We start from the raw sequence: 20,328 nt of genomic DNA, 5'->3' as shown, positions 1-20,328 counted from the left end.
AACAAAATGCAGCTTACTGAAGCAGAACTGGGAGGTGTGGTGGCGTTTCAAGTTGTACACCCCACAGCATCATCTTTTCTTAGGATCACTTTGTAGTTTGCTTGTTTAGATTGCCTCTGCTCTTTTTCTGAAATGCTGATTTTATAATACCACAGCCAGCTGTGGCTGGCTTCTTCCCACTATGCATCATAAACCTTTAATCAAAAGCATGTAGTAAGTTCCCTTTAAGTCCCAGTGCTTTCACACTTTGATGTTACCATGTTATTTTTTTCTAAAAAACATTTCCTGCACACATGGGCATCAGTGTGTGCCACCTTGGTATGTTTATAGAGCCCACATAGGTAACTACACTGCTTTCACCAAGTTCTACTGATTACCCTAATAAATGACTGCATGAATAACTCTACTGATTTCATTCAGACTTACTAATGAATGGTCCTAATAATCAAGGACCAGCCTCTGCCATCTTGAGAGTTTTCTTAGGCTCAGGGATACTGTGTAGTAAAAAGTGTCACCTTTGCACATGAACTATGTTACTGTAACTTTGGCATTTGTAATACAAGTCGGTGAGACAGAAATGATTGTTTGGATGCTAAATGGATAAAATAGAAAACTCCTAAAAAATAGAAAACTGAATCCCTTCTCTGCACTGTTCTATTGTCTGCAGTATGCAGGGCTGCTCCGTGTGTCTAGTGTTAAAATGTGGTATTGCCTGGCCAGGACACTGCATAGGAAACAGTGTGTTCCTCTCCCCCTTCCCTAGCCCCTGCACCTAGGGATTGCAGGAGAGATTTTTACATGAACCTATGACATTTGATAATTTTGAGAGGTTTTGCGATTAGGTTACACAAAGGAGCTACTGATAGAAATTCGGTTGAATTTTGTTATTCTGGCTAATTTGCCTGAACAGCTTTGGAACAGAAGAAAAAACCCTTTTTAATTCATTAGAGCTTTAGTTGAGGTGTGTAAAGCTGGGGTCCTTCACTGTCTCCTTTTCTGCAGTTAGAGAGATCATGTTCGTGGACCTGTTAGTGATATATATGCTCAGTGGAAGAGTGGATGTGAGCTGACTGGTCTGTTTACAGGACTGATGCTTTTGTGTTTGTCACAAGTTCCAGTTATGCTCTTATTTTTTCCAGCTCTTGAAGAGATTCTGCTTGGCTATACAGTTTTTAGATGCACATGTGTATATTCGTAACCTAAGAAAGGCTCACAAGATTGATAAACTTCTAATACATTAAGTTAGTGGTATAATTTAGTAACTTCAAAAGCTTAGGCTTGTAGATACAGATAAATGCTGGGTTTCTAGTTGGGCAGTGGTGTGGGGTTTTTTGGTTTTGTTTTTAAACTTTCATTTTTGATTGTCTATCAAAATGGAGGTGGTATCAGGTTACTTTATGTTGCCCCTAAAAACGTGTATTGAATATCAAGATTCTTAGTGTTTTCTGTTCAAGTACAGGAAATGTCAACAAAAGTATTTCAGGGTGTTTTATTAAAATTCAGTTTTTGGTCTTGCTTTGCATAATTTGATGTTTATTTGAGGAAACTTTGATTCTGCTGTTACCAGCTTATCACATGCTTGTCCATAAGGTGACATGTCCTTAATGTGTCCTGTCTTCTGAGTGTTTTTTCAGAGGGTGTGGTGGGCACTGATTCTCCCTGTTCTCTTTAATCTTAACAAGGGTGGTTTTTTGTTAAAGTCTAGTAGGGTCTCTTCTCCTTCCACCTGAAACATGTATCAGCTCTAACAGATCTCATGGCTTCATGAGCCTCGTAATTACATTTCCTGAAGCAGAAGCTGGGCATAAGGAAAGGTGGAGTAGCAGCAGTGTTTCCTTGTGCCTGTAACATCCTGCACATAAAAGCAGGGAAATAGCTGTTTGGAAAGAGAAAAAGAACAACTTTTGAACTTTTTATTGTAAAATCAACACATTTTCCAATTTGCTGCTTAAGAACAAAGCATGTAATCTTTTTCCCCCTCTCCCCAGTTTCCTGGTGGCCATTCTCCAGCATGGCAAAATAACGGGTGTTTGGAGTCAGGCCACAGCGTCAGGTTGGAAGTAAGCAAGCCCTTTTCTCTAGTGCAGCCTCGTTACTGTTCTCCTGACCTTTCCTCAGAAGAAAAGTCTGTTTATCCAGCTTTTCGGAAGGGATAACTGTGGTCTGAAGTTCATTAACTGTGTTCTGAAGTCTGTTCACAGCTCCCCTGAAAGCCTAGTCGTTGTGACCTCCTAATCCATTCTTCTCTCTGCAGCGTGTCCACCCAGCCTATCTAAATAGCACTGCTCTCACCCTGCTCTTTTATTGATGTGATAAAAAAAAAAAGCCTGATTGTAACAATTGTCCTGTAATTCTGAAGTGACACAGTACTACAGAATTGTCTGCCCCAAGACAGAAACTGGGAGCTGATGGGGAGGGAGGGGTGTGCCACATCACCACTGGAGCTGTTAGCTGGGACCTGTGTGGTAATGTGCTTATTGCACAGAAGTCCTCTTATGCTGTAGACTTGTTTAATCGTTGTTTATGTTGTCTGTGGCCTCTTCTTTTTTTACCTTTACAAAAAAATCCACCCCACCCACTTTGTTAGCTCTTTTATTTTCAATTTGTTTATCCTGGCTTTTTTTCACCTATGAAAAGAAAAAAGTACTATGTACCACTTCTTCCTAATTAAGAAAGGAACCTCCTGGATTTGGATTGGAGCGAGTCCAGAGGAGGCCATGAAGATGATTAGAGGTCTGGAGAAACCTCTGCTATGGGGACAGGCTGAGAGAGTTGGGCTTGTTCAGCCTGGAGAAGAGGAGGCTCCAAGGAGACCTCATTGCAGCTTTCCAGTATCTGAAGGGGGCCTACAAGGGTGCTGGGAGAGGACTTTTTACAAGAGCCTGTAGTGATAGGACAAGGGGTAACGGGTACAAATTGAAATCAGGGAGGTTTAGATTAGATGTCAGGAAGAAATTCTTCACAGAGAGGGTGGTGAGGCACTGGCACAGGTTGCCCAGAGATGTTGTGGATGGCCCATCCCTGGATGTCTTCAAGGCCAGGCTGGATGTGGCTTTGAGCAACCTGGTCTAGTGGAAGGTGTCCCTGCCCATGGCAGGGGGGGTGGGACTAGATGATCTTTAAGGTCCCTTCCAACCCAAACCATTCTATGATTCTATGATAACTTTAAACTTCCTTTCCCCCCAGGTTATTGTTATGGGCTTTTGAGGCCTTTAAAATGTAGAATTTATTGGAAAAAATAGTAGTACTTCCTGAATTTTGTGAGGGTTTGAGATGCATGTGTCATAGAGGAGGGACTTTTTCTGAAGACAAAGTTTCAAATACGAGATCAGCGCCAGGTTGACCAATACAGTGACAGTAACTTTCTGAATTTTTTAGGGAACTGTATGTTCTTCCACAATGAACTTCCCACTCATGACCAGTATTAGCTTGATGAGGCAGTGCATCCTTTTGAACATCACTGTTTTCACTGTACTGTTCCTGATAAGGGAAAAACTGTCAGGGTTGCTCTATAGGCAGAGATCCAATGCAAACCATGTTATTTCTGAGATGAGAGTTGTTACTGTACAATTTTTAAGAGATTTTGTTTTTTCCTTTTCTTTCAAGTAGGAGAAACCCAAACAAAAATGGCTTGGTTGGTGGGACCATGACCACGTGCACCCTCACTGTTTCGCTAACACTAGCCCTGAAGCTGGGTGTGGTTAGGAAGTTGTTGCCTTTTCTCGATACAGGCAGGTTTTGTCAGAAGGCTTAAATAATTTGATGACACAATCTCTGAATTCCCCAGCCAAACCTGGGAAGGGAATGTTGCTCTGAAGATAAAACGGTGTTTGACGCAGATGCCGAAAGCTGGCACATCACCCAACTTCTGCCAAGACAAGGCCCATGACTGAGCTTGCCTTGGACCTGGGATGTGCCGGCAGGAACCATGGGCGGAAGGCTGCACGCCTTGGCCTGGCAGGGGGCTCGCAGTCCCTGCACTGTGGTTCCCCAGGAACAGCTAGTTGGTTGCCCATACCAATTTTAATGTAAAATGTAGATAGCTGGATTTGAAGGCCTGAGGGGTTGTCATTGCAAAAAACCTCTTCCTGCCCTCTGTGTGATGGAGCGTGTTGGGTTCTTGTGTTGCAAGGTGATGTGCAAATACTGTGGTGTAATGACACAGGGTCCTAATACTACTTTATTTATAATATTACTTATGTAATTGCTGACTATATTAATAGCTCAGACTCCAGACCATGCTTAATCTTCTTCTCAAGATACACTGATTAGTTTTCTATATGATATCTTGTACAAGCTTGTTTCCTAACTGCCTGCAAGAGCTAGATCATCTTGTACAAGTCACAAAGAGGCTGGTAATCCCTTTTACTTCATGAAACCCCTTATCTGCTTAAATAGCCAGGAGTCAAAACTCTCATTTTCTGTAGAGTTGACCTGAAGGAGGTTATTTACTGCTTGTGATGTTTATTACATCTAGTTTTACTGAAATTTGCAGAATTGAAACTTCTGTGAAATGTTAATTAAATTGTGTAATGTATTGCTTTTAAAATATGTTGTAATATGGGAGGAAAAAAAAAGTACAAATCTGCCTAAAACCTGCTCTGTCTTTGGGGGCAGGATCTAGTGCCAAGCATCAGATACTATTCTTCATACAGTTGGTTTTCACTTTAAACAGATGACTGGCTTTTTAAAACTGGGTTGTGTGCCAGTAGTTAAAGTACAGCCATATAGGGTATGACAGGGTTTGTAACTAGGGGTTTTCAGAGGTGAGGTCATGATAAACTTAAGTTTAAGCTACAACATTGTCACCAAAAAATAGACTTCTTTTTTCTAGCCTTCCTTTCACAATGCCTGAACATGACCTGTGTTTATATTGCCTCTGTTTGAAGGAAAATGATTTGTTAAAAAGAATAAAGGGAAGTTGGAGTTTGGTTTGTTTCTCTGCTACTTAAAACATGTGAGTGTTTACAGCAGAGAAGTCAGACAGGAGCCATAATGCTTTGTTTTGCCCTTTGTCATCCAGTGCTTTGGTTAGCATGCCAAGCCACACAGTGTGGCGGTACTTGGGAAAGACTGAGAATAGACCTAAAGTATCTGCTTACTAACTGGACTGCCTTTATTGTAGAATCATAGAATCACGGAATGGTTAGGGTTGGAAGGGACCTTAAAGATCATCTAGTTCCACCCCCCCTGCCATGGGCAGGGACACCTTCCACTAGACCAGGTTGCTCAAAGCCACATCCAGCCTGGCCTTGAAGACATCCAGGGATGGGGCATCCATAACATCTCTGGGCAACCTGTTCCAGTGCCTCACCACCCTCTCTGTGAAGAATTTCTTCCTGACATCTAATCTAAACCTCCCTGATTTCAATTTATACCCATTCCCCCTTGTCCTATCACTACAGGCTCTTGTAAAAAGTCCTCTCCCAGTACCCTTGTAGGCCCCCTTCAGATACTGGAAAGCTGCAATGAGGTCTCCTCGGAGCCTCCTCTTCTCCAGGCTGAACAAGCCCAGTTCTCGCAGCCTTTCGTCATAGGAGAGGTGCTCCAGCCCTTTGATCATCTTCGTGGCCCTCCTCTGGACTCGCTCCAAGTGGTCAATATCCTTCTGATATTGAGGGCTCCACAGCTGGATGCAGTACTCCAGGTGGCGTCTCACCAGAGCAGAGTAGAGGGGCAGAATCCCCTCCCTCGACCTGCTGGCCACACCTCTCCGGATACAGCCCAGGATACGGTTGTAAAATTATTATGCTAAAATTATAAGCTGTGGTAGTTGCATGGAGATTTCTTTTAAGCACTGTGGAAGTGCCTGGAAGAGAGACCACTTTGCATCACAAGTATCTTAGGTAAGAATTGTTCACGAACTTGTAAGGGTCAAGTTGAAACAGGTGCACCTAAGCTTTAGATAAACCTGTGTCATGAGTTCTGCACCCAGCTCTGGCTTAATGCAGTTAGTTGCCCTTCTCTAAAATGATTGAGAGGGTGGAACCTCAGGAAAGACTAAGGAGTCCAGGGCTCCTCATTCTGGAAAGAAAGGAGGTGTGTGTGATCACAGTTTACAAAATCACAGAGATGATGGATTAGCTGAATGTGAAACTCTGGTTCACCAGGTCCTGCCATATTAGGTTTAAGGGGCACTCGGTATGTTTCAGAGAATAATTTAGGTTTTAAAAGATCTTTAATGTCATTGAGTCCAACTGTAAACTGAATGCTGCCAAGGCCACCACTAAACCAGGTCCTTCAGCACCTCATCCAAATGTCTCTTAAATACCTTCAGGGATGGGGACTCAACCACCTCCCTGGGCAGCCTGTTTCAATGCCTGACAACTCTGAGGAAGAAATGTTTCCTAATATGCAGTCTAAACCTTCCCTGGTACAACTTGAGGCAGTTTCCTCTTGTCCTGTCACTTAGGAGAAGACACCAACCCCCATCTCTCTTCATCCTCCTTTCAGGTGGTTGTAGAGAGCAATAAGGTTTCCTCTGATGCTCCTCTTCTCCAGGCTAAACAACCACAGTTCCCTTAGCAGCTACTCATAGGACTTATGCTCCAGACCCTTCTCTGGACACGCTCCAGCACCTCAATGTCTTTGTTGCAGTGAGGAGCCCAAAACTGAACACATGATTCGAGGTGCGGCCTCACTAGTGCTGAATACAGGGGGACAATCACAGCCCTAGTCCTGCTGGCCACACTGTTCCTGATGCAGGCCAGGATGCCATTGGCCTTCTTGGCCACCTGAGCACACTGCTGGCTCATATTCAGCCGGCTGTCGACCAACACCCTGAGGTCCTTTTCCTCCTGGCAGCTTTCCAGCCACTCGTCCCCAAGCCAGTAGCATTGTAGGGGGTTGGTGTCCCAAGCGCAGGACCCGGCACTTGGCCTTGTTGAACCACATACAATTGGCCTTGGCCCATCGATCCCTCTGCAGAGCCTTCCTACCCTAAGGCAGATCAACACTCCTGCCCAACTTGGTGTCATCTGCAAATGGCAGACATATTGTATTTAACAGAAGTTATCTTCTATATTAATAGATCAGCTTAAAGCAGATGGCAGTACTCCACACTGCAGTCATGAATTTCTGGAACTTGCTGCTGCAGGAGCGGTAGAGACAAGCACTGTTGGCAGGTTCAAGAAGAGTTTGTGTGTGTGCATAGACACCGCATCCATAAATGGACACCAAACAGACTCGGAATTTTTCCTGCTGCAACACTTGTGGATGCCAGCAGAGAGGCTGCAGAAAAGGCTCATATGCTCGCTTGAAATAGTCTTTATTTCTGCGGCTGTCAGAGGCAGAATATGGGGCTGGATGCACCATACACCTGACCTGGGAGAGTGCCACTTCTCTTGCAGTCTCAGGAGGTTGTGGTGCAAACTGTTCCTGAACTTGCTCTGACTGTCAGGGTAATTATTTCAGACTCGGGTCAACCAAACCCACTCAGAGAAACGAAGTCTTTATCTAAACAAGAGACTGCTTCCTTGCCCTCTGTGCCACCAACAGGGAGGGGAACTGGATCACATGGAGTGCAGAAAGCAAAAGGTACTGAAGAGGATATAGGGATGATTCTGCTTACATCCATCCTGCCACAAAATTCCCCTTTTCTCTGACCCGGAGGCCAACCTCACCTCATTCAGGACACAAATGTTTTGAGGTGCGGCTTCATGGGAAGGTGCAAGGCTTGAAGGCTAATACTTGTCCCCAGGCCCCCTGCCCCCATTTGCTCTTCTCTGTATCCGTCTACTCACGACTCGTGGATGGACATGACCAGTATCTCTACCTGGTGATACTCAGGCTTTCAGGTAAAGGAAGAGCACATCTTCCAAGTGTGAGCTTGCCCTGGGGTGGAAGGAAAAATTGCTGTTGGTGGCAAAGTTGCTTTGCTGTCAGGAGAGTTAGAATGAGGGAGGAAGCAAGAAGTTTGTTTCAAAATAATTTAATTGCAAGGTTTCAGTTTCTCTTCCTGTGGGAGTGCTGGCAGGCCATAGGAAAGAGAGTGTTCTTTGTTGTGGAAGTAGCAACCACAAGTGCCTTTCTCTGTATTGTCTAGCGGGATTTTTTTATTGTATGATAGCACTGTTAGTTTAACTCCCTTCTTTAGTGCAAACTGGTTGCAAATAGGATGCATTACTGCAACTTTTATGACTAAGCAAGACAGATTTTTTCTTTTTTTTATTTTCTTTGTTTAGTGTGCATTTATCATTTGTCAAAGCCTCAGTGCCTTACTTAAAAAATTATTCCTGGCTGCAATTTACAGCAATATCAGGGCATTTTCATTCATCTGATGGAAGGGTCACTGTAAGTGCGGGATGATTGAGGGTGGGGGGTTAAGGACTGCCATGTCTTAGAAGTTGGCTCCCACAGGTTTTTGGTTTTGATTTTTTACAAAAATACTTTAATCTATCCCAGGAACATATTAACCTTTTGTATATTAAATTTTCCTTTGTCTTCCAAGTCAAAGTGTTAAGTGGAACTTGGTTCCCCATTCCTCAGAGATGCTAATTCCTAGACTTTTAATTCCTAATTTTGTGAAAATAGGAGATTTGATGGAGGAGAGAGACCTTCTTGTATCCCCCCATAAATAAAAGCCTATAGCAGCAGTTTGGGGGAGCCATGCATCTGTCTCAAGGATCCTGAGGAAATGGGCTCTCAGGGTTTTGGGGTTTTCTTTCTTTGTGGAACTTTTTCTCCAGCTAATCCCACAGCAGCTGGCTAGCTGTTGAGGTTAGTGCTTTCTTACTGCGTGCAGGACTGGGGTTTGGCAGTGACTGTGGGACTTGGATGTCTTGGAAGTATAAGATGTGATGTGATTCTTTTTGGGGACCACAACATGGTTTGCAGTTCATTTGAATTGTAATCTGTGCCAGTTTAGTTGTTTCTTGAGGATTCTTGCTGATCTGGTCTCTGGGAGGCTTTGCACTAGGCATAGATGTTAAGAAGAGAATGCTGGTTCTCTAAACATCTGCAATACAATAAATCAGAGGTACACAGGGGGTGGAGACGATAAAGGAGAACAAAGTTTTCTGCCTTTTTTGTTGAGAGGAAGCTCCGCTGTGAAGAGGCATTGCATCATGAGCTCTAATGAAAGATCAGCTATTCCCCTTGGGGAAATGAAAGCACTTGCCTCATTTCCCTCTTGCTGGCAGCTGTTGCTGAGGAATTTCATGTGAGAATAAAATGGTGCTTTGGTTGACCTGAGGAATGGCTTCAGTACAAATGGCTGCCAGTGGTGTGTGTTGTGTTAGGAAGGACAGCATGAAATTAATAGCTCGGATTAGAAGTAATGTTTTGGACCCAGAGACAACATCTGTGTAGATTCTGATGCATTCAACTGTCTCCTTGAGATTAGTTTTTATCTTTCACATCTGTGCTGGACTGAGGAAGTAGCCAATAACATGAGAAACAAGGAATAGAAGGAAACCAGGAGTTCTGATGAGGAAAACACACCTAATTGGGCTGGGAGGAGAAGGGATGATGATGTGGCAGCCATTATTGAGAATGTAATTTGATGGAGGAGTGGCACCTAACTCTGATTCGGTATTTTTTTTAAAAGAAAAATAATAATGAAATCTTTGTGCATTGTTTTACAGAGAAAATTCCTTTTTTTTGAACACTGGCACCCAGAGGTGCCATTGTTAAGCTCAGCAATATCTGGGCTTGGCTGACAGATGAAGCCACAGTGTGAACTGCTCTGCCGACTGTGCTTATACTTCACCTTGCTGCTGTGATATATGCAAGGATCTCTGGTTAGAAAACTCATTGCCAGGCCTAATTTTTGAAGACAGTTTCACAATTCCCAGCATACGGATTTTGAGGCATGCACACTGTGTGTTGTCATAGGGAGCTGTAGATGAATCGTCTGCGCCTGAGTGGGCCTAGGGATTAATTGGTTGGATGGAGCGTGCTGCACCTCACGTTTCAGCAGTGCGCTGGCTCCCAGGACGTGTGACTGGGGGGCACGGGAGGGCCACGTTAGAAAAAGCTGGTTTTGTCCTGGGGTGGGTGAGCCACCAGGTGACACAGACTGGCTGCTCCTTTTGCCAGACCAGGCAGACGTGTCACAAGAACTGGTGACAGATGTACTTGGCTGTAACATCTAAATCTCACCTCTGAAATGCCCTTGCTCCTTTGTTTAAAACAGTTTAGGCTGGAGTAATTGCTTTCCCAGTAGTCCCACGCTGGGCAGGTGTGGCTTCAACCTCTTGGTGGCTGTTTCAGAGCAAGATGATACAAACATGTTGTAAAGTACAATAGAGACGAGTTATTTAGTACTGTTACTCTACTGGGTATTGGATTACACAAGATCTGCTACAGGTAATAAATTTACCTGCTGAGATAACAAAGTGGAATTTAGTCGGCTGGACCTAAGAGTTAGCAGAGGGCTTTTTGGTGTAGTGGGTGCAGTTATGAGGTAACAGGTACAGAAGACTAAGTTTTCGCCCACCCCCCTAAGTATGCTGGTCAAAGACTTACTTATTTTAACTTAAAGCATGGCTAGACAAAGCTGGATGGCAAAAGTTAAATGCTACTGTATCGTGAGCACAATTCAACTTCAGTAATGTTGAGGGAAAAACTGGTTCCCGTTTTGTCAGCCTCTCTTTGTGTGTTGGTTAAGTATGATGAGGAAAACTAAAATACACAGGTGCTTAAAGTCTGTGCGTGCTACATTGCTACTCACTGAGAGCAGCTGACCTGGTGAATCACAGTGGGCTGAGGCTTTTGTGTTCATAATAAACTCAGTGAGGTGTTCCTTCCTTGGCTTTCTCTTGACAGCAGTCATGTGGGATCTACTGTCTCTGCAGTCTGTGACAGCAGTGTGGTTTTCTATAGGCACTGGTGTCTAGCGAGCAAGGAGATTTTGTTTGCTTGGTGGAAGTGTGTGCAGTTGGAGTGGTTTTGGGGTTTAGTTTGGGAGCGGGAGAGTTATCTCCAGATTCGTTCATTAAGATCTTGGGCTTAGGTTTCCTTGAGTTATATTTCCTTTCCTGTGACAGATACCTTCCGCTGTTAGCTGCCATATGGTCTTGATGATCAAGGATGATGGACTGGAGTGAAAATGATGGTTGAAGTAAACAGCATTTCTGTTTATTGTGTATAACATTTTTCTTGAATGCATTTGGGTCTATTTTTTTAATCCTAGTGATATTTTTTTGTATTCTGTTCAGTTTTGCATAATCTGTATGCTATTAAAATTAGTTGAGGGACAGTCTTTCTTTAGAAAATGAGTTATACTTGTTGGCAGAATGCTACAGAAGGACGTTATCTCAGCTTTTGCATAAACAGGGCTCTACAATTTCTGTGTGCTGAACTAAACTTTCCCAAAATTGTCTGGCCTCTAGTGCTGATGCAAGAAGGCAGAAATTCCAGTGGTATGTTCAAGCAGGGAATCGTGTCTAACTCAGTGAGGGAACGATGACTCCCCTGGTGACACCCAGTGATCCGCAGCTCTGTAGCAGAGCCTCACCTATTGGCCGAGTCTATTAGAAAGTAGCTTGCTTAGCCATCGTGCTTGGGTTTCACTCATCATGCCTGGCTCCCTGGCAGTCCACAGGACTAGAGTGATCTCGTGGGGTCCAATGTGTCTTCTCTAACCTGATTGAGTTTCTATCACTTTGCTAGGAAAATGTGACTTCTTGAGACAAGAACAGAAATGTATATAAGAACTCTCCTATATGAAAATATACTTGCTGTCTGTTCAATCTTACTATTTTGTTTGTCAAGCTTTTTTGGTCTCTTTTTTTTTTTAATAATGCAGTCACATTGTTTTCTAGCTGTCAGCTGTGTGAACTTACCCATGCCATTGCAGGCAATAGTTTCTTTTTGTCTACAGTTATTAAAAGTCCTTTTTGTGAAGTTTAACTTCTGTGCATCTCGAGATTTATGTGAAATATTTCTGTTTGGTTTTTTTTGTTATTTGAACGTGGGAAAGGGGGTGAGTGTTTTATTCTTCTCTGGCTCATGTTTCCTCTTGATGATAATGGATGTTGTGGGTGACTTCACTAATCATGCTGACAGTCTGTTCCAACAGGGTAGATGAGAGGTACCTGCTTGAACAATCAGCAGTGGAATAATGAGAAATATTACAACTGAGGTGTTCATTATTGGAAGTTCAGCACCAATAGTCTTAGCGGGTTGGAGAGGTATGAACATGCTTGTGTCTCAGAGTGAGTCTTGGCTGATACCTGTGTAAAGGAAGAGGCTTGTCTGCAGCCACATAGACTAGGACCATTCCAAGTTAAAGCTTGGGTTCTTGAAACTGGTTACATAGATGGCACGTGCTCTGTCAGACCTCTCTGTCCAGAGGACTTCAGACTGTTTCCTGCCCCTTCAGTGTCTACTGCTAAGGTTGTCTTGGCACACTCACGCATTATTTGAAGTCAACATTTAGAGTGCCCATATATCCAGACTCTGACTGTGGGTCATTGCTTTTGATATTTACTTTAAGCATGAAAACAGCAATAACATTCATTTTGATTTCAGAGGAAAAAAACCCAAAACAACCCCAAAACAAAAACAAAAAAACTTAGGGAAAAAAAAACAAAACAACCCCAAAACAAAACCAGAAAAACTTAGATTCCCCCCCACACCCCCTGCCTGCTTTATCACTGTTAATTTGCCTCCAAATAGAACACTACAAAGCTGTAAGAGCCTCTGGGGAGATGAAGTAAGAAGTTTAGATGAAGTTGTATCTGTCACTATTATGGCAGTTTGGGGGAGGGGGAAGATGAAAAATAGAAGGGCAAGAAAAAGCTTAATTTCTCAAAGGAGAGTGGAGACTTGGATTCTGAAAACGTCTAGTATTTTGGCATTTTGTAGACTAGGTGGGGTCTGGCAACTGTGCAAGATGCTATACAATCTTAGAGCTGTGCTTAAAGAGCTAATAGGAGAGTTGTGTTTGGCTGGTGTTCCTCTTTGCCTCAGTTTCCTAACCTGTGAAATAAAGGTATGTTCTCCATGTCATGCAGGAAATCACTGTCTCAGATCAGAATTCAAGGTTTCTGGCTTCCAGTTCTCTGCTCAGACCACACCTTTCTTTTTATAGCTGTGGGAAAAAGGTCCACTCCAGCATGTCATTTAGTAAAATACCATTTATGAAAAGCAAAACTAAGCCCAAAAGGGCTAAAACTAGCTGGTTTTAAATTAGGAGACAGAAAAACTTCTGCAGATTCCTTCTGGCAAATGGAAGCTTATGGTTTCACACCAGATGTGCTCATCTTTGGGGATGTTTCTGGCAAACTGAAGTCCCCGCAAAGGTGCGTGCTGAGTGATGTCTAGAAGACTGATACAGAACTGGCCAGTAGAAGTCAGGGAAATCCTTTCTTAGGATGAGCTCTGCTGGGATGTGCTTGTGAGGATGGATTGGAACACTGTGACTTGATGGCTTGCCATACAGTCAGAGTGTATTCCTGTGTTCAGGTGTAGCCTGAAAGCTGCAAGCTTCTTCAAAGCTTCTCCCTTTGGAATTGTAGTCTGAAATCATTAAAGCTGAGAGCTGAAACTCTTTCATACTATATATGGCATTTGTGCCAGTGGTAGAAACCCAAGTGTATTTATAATGCTAGTGTGCTGCAGGAATACGGATTGGGAACAAATGTTTGTTTGGATAAAATCCAACTCCAGGGATCAGTTTTACTGCTGTGTGTAAAATCCATAGCAAGCTTGTAAAAGCAGCAGTTGGAAAATCTAATAGGGCCTTCCTCATGGAAAACCCACGAATTTGGTGTAACGTGATATGGCTAGAGAGTTACTTGTGGTGGTACACGTAGTAGTCGGTGACCCTGTGTGTAACATGCTGTCTGTCATGTTGGAATGCAGGGGTGCTCTGGTGTTGTTGGCACACGTGGGGTTTGTCGGTGTGACTTGTTAGTGCGTGCTGCTGTCTTCATATATATTCTTCACTTGTTTAGAAATACCCATTTGTGCCCCAAGTAATTCTTACCAATATTGCATAGCATTGAGATGAGTAAATGAAGCTGTAAAATGAGCTGAGCTGTTTTACATACTCCTGATAAATATTTGAATGAAAAGAGTTGGCAAAAAAAGGACACAAGTGTCTTTGGGTGTGTTGATTTAACCGTCTCTGTTCAGTTTGTGTTCAGTTTGATTTGCCTAACTTGTTAAATCCTTTCTATTGCTGTACAGCTAATTACTGTATGCTGAGCCTCTGTGGAATAACCCCCATTCCCCATTTGGACTAAGAATGCTCATTTCCGAAGTCATACAAGAATTGTGGTTTATTTTGTTTTCTAAAACTGCTGTGTCTGTTGTTGTTGAAGGATGTTCAGAAGGAGAGCGAGCCTCACGTTTATCTCAGTAAAGAAGAACTTAAAGAGAAGATACAAAGCTACAATTCATCTGTTACTGATAAATTAAAGATGACCTTGGTAAGTTTTGCATAGAATTCCTGTAGTTTTTAACAGGAGCAGTTGAACTTTGAACTTCATAGAACTTCGTGAATAACTTTTTTTCTCAGCATCTTGCATATGAAACTGTCTCTTGTTTTAGTGGCATTGTATGAGGCTCTTTATTAGATCTGGAAATTAAATCTCACATCTGACATGTTTTTATCCTCGTAGCTCTCTTTATATGGATTAAAACAAACTGTAGTAGAAAAAAAATATCATTTGAAAGGTGTTTAAGCTCTCATTTGACACCAAGATGTAAATTTGTCAGATGAAAACCCTGAGCTGGTAAAGATGAAGACATGTTTATCCTGTTTGTGTAGATAATTTTTTGTCAGGTATCTCTCTGATACAGATGCTCAACCAACAAGAAAAGTTAAAATTTACAGTATTTATTATAGTAGATTTAATTTGTAGTCGTACAGATTTTCAGCATGAGGGGATTTTCCCCTGCCCCCGCGACACAGACAATGGAATGCATATGGATTTTTCACCTCCAGGGATTGTGGGCCAGGTCTAAGTCTCAGTCCCGCCTACTGCAGTCCACACTCATAAAATTCACATCTGTCTGCCTCACAAGCTGTTACTCAGTCGTTGCGTTGCCCAGATTTTTCTGACACATTGCGTATTTCTCTGGGTGTGTAGTATATGGAAATGCTGAAATTCCATTATATTCTAAACTATGTAAGTACAACTCTGTCCTAAAAATGTTTGTTACATGTTTGCATGTGTGTCAGGACTTACTGTGCCTAAAACCAGACTGCCTGAGGCTTTCTAGCTCAGTAAGGTTTGATCCATTGTGCTGGTTTGTCTTTCAGAAGCAACTCGAATGAATAAGTTGAAATGTTGATTAGATTGGCATTTATTCTGGTTCTTTTTTGAATTGCACCAAAATTTGAGTATCTAAATGCCTTAAACTAATTGGACAAGCATAGGTAAAATGTGCCATATTTCTGCATGAAATCTGTTGTTAAAAATGCATTAGTTCTCTTTCACTTCAGAGTTCTCTACTACTGTGAAAACTTCTCTGGTTTGTAGTACCTTTTGCTTGGTGAGATCCTAATAATCTTAGGAATCAATAGTTATTATTTAAAAAAAAAAATCAGCAGAAATACCAGAGAGAATAAATGTCTGAATTGTTGAAACGATATCTTTCTTACAAGACCTCACGTATTACAGCGCTGTCCAAATTGTGTTCACTGTTATTGTGTTAATCTGCCTGCTCACTGATACGTCACCATTTGTCATTGCTGGTTTTAACGGCTCAATACTTTCCTCCCGTTGCAGAACACAAATGGGATTTACACTGGCTTCATCAAAGTTCAGATGGAACTATGCAGACCGATCACTGTGCAGTCTTCCCAGAGCCAGGGGAGGTGTGCTCCCAGCAATAATGAAACTGCCTTTTACTTGCCGGATGGCTGCGTGAACACCCTTCACATCAGCAGCACCAACACTGTCCGTGAAGTTATTGAGGCCTTGCTCAAAAAGTTTTTTGTGGCTGACAACCCTGCAAAGTTTGCACTTTATAAACGCTGTCACAAGGAAGACCAAGGTATAGGTTAGGCCTGTGGTGTTTTGTTAACTAAGGGGTTTGGGGGGGGAGTTGTGCTGTAAGAATACTTGAAATAAGCACTGTGGAAGAACTCAGACAAACGGAGGTGACAATCTTGCTCTCTATCGTTTCTTTTTGCTTTGTGAAAAGTAGCATGTGTAAGAGTAAATACTTTGGGGACATTTCAGCATAATTCACCAAAGACAAAGTAACCTACTAAACCATCTAGACAGGTGTCCTGTGCCTTGCAGTCCCTTACATTTTATTTACTATGCCCCCTTATTAGGCTCTCGGTTTCAGCTAGCCTGACACACTGCAGATTTCTGAGATTAAATTACAGGACAGATTTTTCAAAGAGTGATTTTCAATCTTGGTGTCGGTGATACCTGAAGTCCCAGCACTGGCAGACAGCTCTTGAGATGACGAGCATCATGGGCACGTGCATTCTGGTTGTGTGTGTTAACTGGTGCACGTGGCTCTCCCAGTACGCTGCCTGCTTGTGGAAGTTTGTTGTATATTGTGTCTGGAAAGACCAGAAGATGTACAAGGTGTGTTTAGTGAAAAGTGTGTTTTTTGCCAACGTTGTGTTCTTGCACTTAGAATCCGCCTTCTTCCGTGGACGTTGAGAGCAGTTTCAGGAGTTCAGATGTTTCTGGCTGTCAGTCACACCAACTGTGTCAGGCAGGCAGAGTTGTCTTTTAGACTTTGTGTATGAGATTTTTAAGTGGAAAAGGTATCAGAATGGTGATACCTCAGCTCTGATGTGTGTAAATGCTTAGCTTTAGTGGCAGATCTGTGTTGAGCTTTTTTTCTTGTGGTTTTCCCCTACATGTCTTCAGATGGTGTACTGTGTTGACTAGAGGCCATTTCATTCCTGTGTGAATGTAGTGTTGCACTGTTGCCATCAGTCACCTGCTCAGCTTCTCCCTAAAACTGAGTTGCTCAAAACCAGTATGTAGCCTAATATGTCGGCAGTATGGAGAGCGTGTGAATTTTATGGCTACATGTGTATCTCTGAAATTTTCTAACACTGGCTAGTGTTAATCATTCAAAGCGTTTGAAGTCTCTTTAGTAAAAGTGATAATTACTGTGATTTTCTTTTCCTGCAGTTTATACATGCAAGCTGTCAGACCGAGAACATCCCCTCTACCTGCGTTTGGTGGCAGGCCCCACAACAGAAATGCTCAGTTTTGTTCTGCGTGAGCATGAAACTGGAGAAGTCATGGTATGTTACACTCGTGCTGGTTTGGCGTGTGTGTGTTTAACTTAGGGATGAGCAGGCTGCTGTTTGATCCGTGTTAACATGATCCATTTTTTGGAAGCAGATTTTTTTCCTTTATGCCTTTTGTAAACCTTTAATTTGTGGTTAGGCTGACCCATTGCCACTTGCAGAACAAATAGTTTATAAGAGTAATGTGTTTTCCAATCCCTAGGATTTGCAAGGAGCGTGTCTGATACTGTTTCAGTTTGAAGTTGTTTTGAGTGTCTGAGGTTTTGTTTAAAAATACTGTGTATATATAAATTTGCATATTTTCAGTTCATTTCATCCATCCTTTTTTTCCTCTTTCCAGTGGGAAGCTTTTAGTATTCCAGAACTGAAAAACTTCTTGCGTATACTGGACAAAGAGGAAAACGAGCAACTGCAAATCTTAAAGAAGCGTTATGCAGCTTACAGAGACAAACTTGAAGAAGCCCTCGGTGGGGTGTGGAAACCTGGTTAAAAGGGGGCCAAAGGACACTCAGGAAAAACGCACGCTACCAAATGTCAGTATAGCATGCCAAACCCAACGTACAAAGAGCAGCAGAGAGTAGTTTTCTTTATTCAGAAGACTGTTTTGTGATGCCGGGGTACCTGAATTTTGCTATAGACTTAGTTCCGTAAGCCAGGTCACTTAGCATCTTGCACCCACGAGTAAGGGATTCTGCATGTTTGTACATCAGTTTGCAACCCTCTGTGTGCCTGGAGAGTTTTCCAAGTTATCTTGGTGCAAGCTGTGAAACTAATCAATTTTTCTAGAATGCTATGAAATAAGACTGTTTGGTTTTTTTCTTTGCTTTAATGGTAGCTTTACAAGTAAGGACGTGCAAATTCATGGGTTAAAAAAATTAATAAAACCATCTGGACGAGAACTAGTTGGAGCACTATCTTTGAGGTGAAATTGATTTGCACTACCTTTCTGTTTTCAAGTAGTTACTGTATAATTTGAGAGAACTGTTGTAGGTGGAAGGCATATGGGATCTTGTGGTTTGTTCTGTGAAATTGATGGAAGGCTTTAAAGTGGTCTTTTTGGAGAAGGTAGAGAAAGTTGGAAAGAAGGTAAGAGTTGAGGAAGGAGAACCCTAACAGCTGACAGAGGGGAGCAGGTTTTAAATGGAGCTAGTATTTATACAGAGGAAAGTTGAAATACTAATTCTACAAGATTAAAGTTTTAGGATGCTATAATATTGTGAATAAGTTTTATGGTTTTTTGACTGCATAAATCCACACTGGAAAAGAAATAAAGATGATAGAAGTAATGGGAAGGAATGAGAGGCAAAAGCTAAATAAGAATGGGAATGGAGCTGCACATACAAGTCATGACCGGGGGAGCTGGTTCCATATATGTGTAAAGGGGGTTTGAAGAGTGCAGCAAAGCTAAAAGGTGGCTGCTTACTTGAATTCTGCAAAGTGGACGGTGTCTTGGATAACTCTGTGCAAAATGCCCATCTATTGAGTGTTCAGACATAAGCTATAACTACAGATGCATTTGGTCTCTATTCTAAGTCAGGACTTTCCTCTGGCTCAGCAATCCATTTTTAGGCTGGATAATCTTGAATTCTATCTGAAAGACAAAAATAGCTTCCTCTGCTTCTTTGTTAAAGGCTCAGTCAGGCAAAGAAAGTAGAATTTGTTATTCATGTTTCCAGCTTAGCAGAAAATTAACTTTTATTGGTTGTGTTGGTGACTGGGCTCAGTAACTCCTGGGTTTAGTAATTCAGAAGGTTTTCAAGTTCTTAATTGAAAAACTGATTACCAAATTCTGCAGACTGCTGATTTACTTGATTTAAAAGTAGGAAAAATGTAGCAAGAAAACTTTTTACTGTAAATATAATTGTTGTTTTTTCAGTTATTTATCTAAAAAAGCACGTTCAAAAGAAACCAAAGAAGTGGGTGTGCAATAGAAGCATGAGGCAGATTTGAGTAACGGATACTTTAGTCATCATCATGCCAGAGAGGAAATGAGTTATATATTGGGGGGGGGAGGGAGAGGGGAGGTGGAGGAGTGGTTACGATTTTAAAGCAGCAGAAGTTGGGGGGGAGGGTTCCCCTCCACTCAGGGTGTTCGTTTTAAATTCCCAAGGAATTGTTAAAACTTTGGTGACATCTATTGGATACTATGTGAAACTTCAGGATGCTTCTGTTCTTCCCCTTAATTTGATGTAACTGTGCCTTTGTTTCCTTTCCTTAGTAGGACTTTTTTTTAAACTCTTCACAGGTTTTTTTGGTAAAGAGAATTTGCAAACTTCATGAGACAATCATAATGTTTTAAAATGTTAAGAGAATTTAAGAGTAGGACTAACTATAATATATATAAGGCATATCTTGTTTGTCTGTTTTTAATTTCACATGTAACATTGTAGTGCATGTGTGAGTTAGTAACATTATCCTCAAGTGAGACACTTTATAATGGTTCAGGGAATGCTTTTATGTTGTGTTGCGATTTGTTTTTCTATGAATGCAGCAGCATGTCGGTGGGTATTCTGTTAACATCTACTTAATCTATGTATCTGCCCATAACTATGTAATCATGGCATAACCGCTGTCAATATCGAACCATTCGTTGCTCAGATTTAAACACTGTTTGAGTATAAAAATATGTGAATTTTGGTTTTACTTGAACTAAACTACCAGTCTTTTAAGTAGGCGCATCTGCATTTACTTCAGCCAAAATCTCAACCAGTGTTGTATGCACTATGTGTCTTGATTTGGGGTGAAAGCGGGTGGGGGTGGGGGACCAAAATAAGGTTCTATTTTAATTTTGTCTTAGTCCACAGTTAATTATTGTTAAGATGTTGTGTGGGGGGTTAATTTTTTTTTTTTTACACACTGGTAATTACAACAGCATTAATTTAAAAGAAATGGTCATGCCTACTCAGTTTTTCTTTTTATAATTTTAACATCAAATTGAACTGTCAAAGCTTCTGTTGCAAGATTGTTTTCATTTTATTATGTGATGGTACCAGAATGATTAAATGATGAGGGGGAATGAAGGGAAACATTAAAATGTATGTCTTTTTAAAAACAAACATTTAAACTATTTATAATTTTGACAAGCTTTAGTTTTATTTTTGTAGGGAAGTTTTTATTCCCCTTAAAGTTATTGCTGAAATGGCAAA

At 41.8% G+C, this 20,328-nt stretch overlaps 1 protein-coding gene across 1 annotated transcript; it reads left to right on the top strand.

Annotated features, from left to right (window-relative positions):
• Positions 1–14,270: 14,270 nt before the first annotated feature.
• Positions 14,271–18,429, top strand: RASSF3 (Ras association (RalGDS/AF-6) domain family member 3). Its single transcript, XM_010155218.1, has 4 exons — positions 14,271–14,378; positions 15,684–15,951; positions 17,061–17,176; positions 17,523–18,429. The coding sequence occupies exons 1-4, from the start codon at positions 14,370–14,372 to the stop codon at positions 17,670–17,672; spliced, it is 543 nt and encodes a 180-aa protein (XP_010153520.1). The 5' UTR covers positions 14,271–14,369; the 3' UTR covers positions 17,673–18,429.
• The last annotated feature ends 1,899 nt before the right edge of the window (positions 18,430–20,328 follow it).

Source organism: Eurypyga helias, unplaced genomic scaffold (genome assembly GCF_000690775.1).
Source record: "Eurypyga helias isolate BGI_N326 unplaced genomic scaffold, ASM69077v1 scaffold8227, whole genome shotgun sequence".
NCBI classification, from domain to species: Eukaryota; Metazoa; Chordata; class Aves; order Eurypygiformes; family Eurypygidae; genus Eurypyga; species Eurypyga helias.
This window is presented reverse-complemented; position numbering and strand designations above follow the sequence as displayed.